General features: G+C 31.9%; 1 protein-coding gene across 1 annotated transcript; it reads left to right on the forward strand.

Moving 5' to 3' along the window:
• Window positions 1-254: 254 nt before the first annotated feature.
• LOC114330301 (uncharacterized) lies at window positions 255-1,241 on the forward strand. The gene has a single exon (XM_028279628.2). The coding sequence runs from the start codon at window positions 318-320 to the stop codon at window positions 1,185-1,187; it is 870 nt and encodes a 289-aa protein (XP_028135429.1). The 5' UTR covers window positions 255-317; the 3' UTR covers window positions 1,188-1,241.
• The last annotated feature ends 5,938 nt before the right edge of the window (window positions 1,242-7,179 follow it).

Here is a 7,179-nt window from a genome sequence, read left to right on the forward strand (position 1 = left end):
GACTTCCTTTTATCATGAGTTTATTGACTCAATTAGCGTTATTGTGGCATAGAAAAACAATAAAAACAAAATATAATATACCGAATTAAATAAAAGACCAAAGCAATATATTATGGTATAAACTTTGTAAGTCGACTTAAAATCCTGCAAATCAAAATCTTAGTTTTCTGCTAATAGATCAATACCGAAAACGTAGTTAAACAAAAGCTTAAAAACTGATCAATATTGCTCTATAAAATGACTTAAAAGTCACTGTCAAATTAGATTTACAAAAAGGGACATGTAAGTTTTTGTTCGCGGTCTCTACATTTTATTAAATGACGAATATTGGAGGTACACAGAATGTTATGGAAAGAAAGCCCGCCAGAAATTTTATTAAAGAAAACATTCACAGTATACGACAATTACAAGGAATTATGAAAGTGCAGGGAGAATCGATGAGCAGACGTGATAAATTTCGAAATGCTCCGTTATGGGTTCCAAGAAGAGAAGCTGCCAAGAAAATGGCAACGCAAAATGAAGAAGTTGTAAAATCAAACGAGGTTAGTAAAAGTAAGCAAAAATTAGAATATAGTCTTAAAGCAAAATCAGATATCAAAAGATGCGAAAAGAAAAGAGATGTACCTCCAGAAAGTCTGTTTAAGTTTTCTCATCGATCTGTGCAAACAGAAAATACGGATGATCCTTCTGTATTGTACGAGACAGGAGTCATTAGATACTCAAGTTTAAAACCATCCAATTCCAAAGTAGATAAATCTCTTGCGGAAGGAGATTTCCGAGATACTGAAGATAGTAAAGGAAGGGATTATATCAAAGAAAATATATTAAACCTAAAACCTAAACCAACTCGTCAAGTTAGTCAAAAAGTACCAGCTGATGTACCACCAACGTACCAACAAGGCCAACTGCCAAAATATCTTCAAGTAAAAAAAGAAAAAGAAAAGGAAGAGGATGACACATGCCCCACAGGACACGTTCTACTTCCCGATTCAGAACGAAAAGAAACATTAAAAGTTCTGCGAGAAAGTTATGCAGACCGTGTTCAAGAATTAAATTCTTTGCCAGTAAGAAGTGATACTTTAAGGGTCAAGAAGAGAAAGCAGCAAATTGAGGAGGAACTTAGAAAATTGGATAGCGGTATAAAAGTCTTTCAACGGCCAAAAGTATACGTTAAAATTAATATGTAATTTTCAAAATGTATCGTAAAATGTGGTGCTTAACATGGTTATTTTTATTACCTAGATCTATTGTTTTATTACTATTAATAGTACGGGATCCGAATTTAGAGCGACCTTCATCCATCGGCTATCCGGATGAAACATTTTTTTTTTATTAAATTTCACTCATAGACAAATATTACTTGCATGGGTTGCCTATCAAAATATTGTCATAGCTGTCCGAAAAGGGGGGGTTGTGTTTGAAATCAACATTTCAAACACATTTTTTTAAGTATGGAAAAATAATTTTATTTTTAAATTAAATTAGCATATTCAGTAGAATCCATTGATTATTAAAAAAAATCAAGGAAAAATATTGAAAAATAAGCCAACGATGGCGAATTTTTAAAGATACCTCAAAAAACAGTGAATTTTGCGGTGGGCATCAGAACTCATCATTGGATCATGGTAAATAAAAAAATCAAAAATATTTTATTAGCTTATCAGTTTTACGAGGCAACGCTATTGAGTTTTTTTAGTTTTATCTACTTTTGACTTTTTGATATCACTGAGAAGTTAAAACAACGAATTTTTTTTTGCAAAAAAGGGTGAAAATCAACATATTTACTATTGTTATACAAACAATAAGCATAAAACCAAAAATATCTCGAAAGCGTTATCTCAAATAAGGTATAAAAAAATATATACAAAATTACAGGTTGCTCGGTTAAGTAGTTTTTGAGTTACAATGTTTACCGCTTTAAAAAAAAGCAGTTTTGAGGAAAACGCGTATAAAGTATTGTCTCTACAAAATGAGAGTATTGTCTATAGAACAGCTGTTGATCGTTGTTCACTACGTTCAAGCACGCTAGCGCGAACTTGCCTCAAAGCGAGTCCAAGGTAGGGAGGTAGGGAGATAGTGTTGAATATCCCTACCTTCGACTCGCTTTGCAGCAAGTTCGCGCCAGCGCGCTTGAACGTAGTCACAGTATATAGAGGTTCCACAGTAAAATCACTCTTCTGTCGGCGCTTTGATCTCAGGAAATAATACCGGCAGTACGCAATTGGTAATTCACCAGTGGTGGATGCGGGTTTTCCCTGTTAAAATCCGTACGTTTCTATGCGAGAGTGGGGCAAAAGCGACTGCCAACATGCGCGACTACACATTTTACTTCCAATTTTTAGGAGAGTGGTTCTACTGTCCCTCTTTATACTGTGACGTAGTGAACAATGGTCAACAGCTGTTCTCATTCTCTTTTGTAAATTACTCCGCAATTCAAAAATATATTCCGGTGTTCATCACTTTACGATTTCACAGACAAAAATGAAATTGAAAATAAAAGTTGACAATAATTTAAACGTTATCCCCAAAACTGCTTTTTTCAAAGGCTGTAGACATTGTAGCTCAAAAAGTACTTGACTGACCCACCTGGAATTTTGTATACAATTCCTTTAGACATTCCTTGAAGTACATTCCTCTGTCGAGATATTTTTTTGGTTTATGCTTATTTTTTGTTTAACAATAATAAATCTGTTCATTTTCACTTATTTTGCAAAAAAATTCGTTGTTTTGACTTCTGAGTGATACCAAAAAGTCAAAAGTATATAAAACTAAAAGAATTCGACAACGTTACCTCAATACACTTTAAATATAATAAAATGTTTTTAAATTTTTTGTTTATCATGATCAAATGATGAGTTCTAAAGTCCACCGCAAAATTCATTGTTTTTGAGGTGTCTCTAATAATTTGCCACCGTTGGCTCATTTTTCAATATTTTTCCTTGAATTTTTTTTGCATGATCTATGAATTGTGCTGAATATATTTATTTAATTTAAAAATAAAATAATTCTACCATACTTTAAAAAAAATCATAAAAATATACTTGAAATGCTGATTTCAAACCCTACGCCCCCACCTTAAAAATAGCTATGACAAAATTTTGATAGGCAACCCATGCAAGTAATATTTAGCTATATACGAAATTTGATAAAAAAATGTTTCATCCGGAAAGCCGATGGGTGAAGGTCGACCTACATTCGGATATTGGACATATTATATCGACCTACATATCGATAGTGTTTGCAGCCATTATTTTTGTCGAGTTTGGAAGAAAAATTAAAAAAGTAAAACCATTTGAAGAAACCGTTAATATTCTCAGCTAAATCTTTAAATCCTTCATTGTTATGTGTACCAAAATGTAGAAATGTATGAAATAATATGTACCTATACTTTTGAAAATCGTTTGTCGTATATGTCCTATAATTATCTTAGATATTGGGGACATTTAAGATTGTAAATGTGTTTACGTCTTCTTTTTATTAATAATAGTTAACTAAAATTTTTTATTGGTATGCTGAACTGGAAACTCGTAACGAAAGAGAAGAATGTTTGCCAGGAAATAAAATGTAGAATAATTATACACACCGTTTTTTGACAGCTTTTTTATTATTTCTTCTCCTCTACCTAGGTTTCTTACTTATTTATTCTTGAAATCTTATTTAATATTCAGTAGTAATTGCACAAGAGCTCTAAAATTATTGAATTTTTCCCGAGTGTCACTTTGACAATTTTAATTTCACGAGCCGAAGGCGAGTGAAATTATTTCAAAGTGTCACGAAGGCAAAAATTCTATATTAATTTTAGAGATCGAGTGCAATTTGTTGCGATTATTTCATGAATAAAACTGTTCAATACCAAAATTTTATTGTAATTTATTTATGTAAGTACAAGTTAGTATAATTAAACACACAGTTGTTATAAATAGTTCACGGTTGAAAGTCATCACTTTTATAATTTTTAAAACATTATTTGTCATTAATGTCACCGAATCTATTTTTTCGTAGCAACGAAGGGCATCTGACGTAATATACTTGCCGACGGGAAATTATCAGTAGTAATTGCACAAGAGCTCTGAAATTATTGAATTTTTCCCGAGTGACACTTTGAGAGTTTTAATTTCATGAGCCGAAGGCGAGTGAAAATATGTCAAAGTGTCACGAGAGCAAAAATTCTATATTAATTACAGAGGTCGAGTGCAATTTGTTGCGATTATTCATAAATGAAACTGTTCAAAACCAAAATTTTATTGTAATTTATTTATTTAAGTACCATTAAACACACAGTTTTTATAAATATTTGACGATTGAAAGTCATCACTTTTATAATTTTTAAAACATTAATTGTCATTAATGTCACTGAATGTATTTTTTCGTAGCAACGAAGGGCATCTGACGTAATATACTTAACGACGGGCAATTATCAAAAATTATCGATTTAATTCAGATTTCTGTAGCTTTCTATTGGTCAGAATCTCCTATGAATGAAATAATCAAAAATTATCGATTTAATTTAGATTCATGTAGCTTTCTATTGGTCAGAACCTCCTATGAATGAAATAATCTATAAAATATTCATATGATGTTCTTTAATCCTTTTTCTCTTAGAGGGATTTCCGAATCATTGCCTGTTTTTGATAAATATACTTCCGTTGAATCTCGATCGGCAACTATTCATGTTTTGAGTTCTAGAGTTCTTGCTTCTTACCTATATTTTATATCAAGATTATGTACGTGGACAACTTTTGGTTTACTTTTTTGTCAATTTATTAATTCGGTATATCAATCATTTACGTAGTTTTTAATATCTTACAGATGTTTCTATTGTCTTTGAAATTTGGAAGGCATACTTCGACGCTGTTTCCAGTTTTGGGTCAAAAGTTTAATTGATCATTCATTATGTAACTGGCACACTCTGGATATGTTGTCGGATAAAAACCTGGATACTGTGTATCATTACATTAATTTGGTTGACGTATTCTTGACCTGTCAAGTTTACTTTCGACAGTTTTCATTCGGTAATACCACAGACGGACTTGACGACCTAACATCAAATAAGCGGGGAAGTGGACTGTTTGACTCATAGTCAACCGGTAGTCCATCAGGAATACATACATGTATTTTTCTAATGTCATGTCCACATTAGTCTAGAGTCTAGTAGTTATTATTTTTTTCTGATTTAATTCTAATACCTTATTAAAGTTTTTGTATTATCAGATTGTATTATCAGACCATTAACCCAAATAGATTTGACTTCTCAACAGGACTCTTGTAAAGCAGCAAATTGTTTCTTGACGAGTAAGGCCATGGAGTTCTTATAGTATAGCAAACCAATTATTATTGTTAACAAGTTTGGAGAATCTGTGATAATTACGGAATAATGGTTTGTTCTTTTGATATGAATGAGGCTTGTTATATTGCAGAATATTCTGCCGTGGATATAGAAGTGGCTGACAATAATTTAAATTGGGAAGAGGAATGTGGAGTGACAAATACTGCTCCTACGCCGTTTGCAGATTTGGAGGAATCTGTATAAATGCAAACATTTCCCCGTAAGAGGGAGTTCACTACGAAGACCAAAGGATGGTATCCTAGCCTAGAGCATGGTATCTTCCTCTTGATATTCGTGAAATCTAGCATTTATAATAATGCATTTATTTTACATAACGATCGATAATATAGTTTCGATCACCAGGTAAAATGAATACATTTTTTTAAATGCGAGAATTCACTAATATGAAGAGTACGATACCATGCTCTAGGCTAGGATACCATCCTTTGGTCTCTAAAACCACTTTGCTGAGGAATTAAACGTTTTTCTTGATCTAAGTAACACATAAAGTTTTTTGTTTATAATATGTTCTAGAATTCTGCATGATAGGCACATTAGTGAGTGGTATAGGTTGATACGAATCTATGTTTAATGTTTATTCTGTCTTTGTTGTGTTTGTACAGAGGAATCATAATGCCGTCCGATCACACTGATGGCAAAACCTCATTTGTCTAAATAAAATTTGGTGTAATTTTAATAGCCAAGATATTTAATAATCTTTCAATTAGCTAAAAACATAAAAATAAATGAACAATAAATAAATAATAAAAACACTTGTTTCAAAACAAAGCTTTCATGTAAACCAATCTTGTCTGCAGGAAAACAAGTTATTAAATATTCCTTCTTTTAATGAAAAAAGTTCATTACATATTTTATAATACAAGAAAATGAGAAATGCCGACAGCTGTGAAACTGACAATTTTATTCAAATTTATGCAGAGCGAGAACTTTTAAATATCGGAAATTAGAAGACATTGTAAAATAGAACAAAAGACAAACTGAAAATTAAAATTTCAGTTTATTAAATCATTAGACCAGTTTTCGTGCTCTGCATTCTGACAAGAAAGTTTCTCCCAAAGACAAGTAATTAAAAATTTAAATACGATCGTTATATTCATTTTTAATGGAAAAGTACGTTGTCAAAATGCAGATTTAAATTATAGATACAAATTTACGTATATATACTATACATATAAAAAATCTTATATTAGATGACAAGATTAGAAGAAAGCACTGCTACGACTTCAGAAAATATGGCAGGAATAAAAGCCATTATAATCTACAAAACAGTATTTTATGGGATTAGTCCATCAGCAAAAAAATAAAAAAAAAGGATGGACGAGACTGTAGTGAAAAGTACCACGCTGTATAGCTGTGAGGTATGGCCACTGAAAGTAAGAACGTTGGCAACGCTAACAGCAACGGAAATGGATTTTTTGGACAAGAGTGATAGGAAGATCTCTAAGAGAAAGGATCACAATGACTTATTAACAATATAATTTATCTGGTTCGGACATATAGAAATAATAGGGAACAGCGAATCCCAGAAGAATTACTAAAATGATAACCAAAGTACAAGAGAAAACGAGGTAGACCGAGATCAAAGTGAAGTGAAGAAATAGCCAAAGAGCTGAGAAAAGGAAACATAGAAGGGAACGACCGGACGAAGTGGTGATTGGAAGTCAGAAAATGGCGAAGAGCGTTATAAACTGACGTGTGGTAGTAGTAGTATATATACATACAATATATACATTTTAAAAAGTTGCACTAGAGTACTTTTGTGTGAGTTATTTGTCAATTGAAATGAAGAGACAAAAAACGAAGAGAATAAAAAACAAGGATACGAAAAAACG

This window comes from Diabrotica virgifera, chromosome 6, assembly GCF_917563875.1.
Source record: "Diabrotica virgifera virgifera chromosome 6, PGI_DIABVI_V3a".
NCBI lineage: Eukaryota > Metazoa > Arthropoda > Insecta > Coleoptera > Chrysomelidae > Diabrotica > Diabrotica virgifera.

Bases quoted from the DNA above. Each gene is read 5' to 3' on its own strand.
- LOC114330301 (XM_028279628.2), top strand. From the start codon at position 318: ATGACGAATATTGGAGGTACACAGAATGTTATGGAAAGAAAGCCCGCC.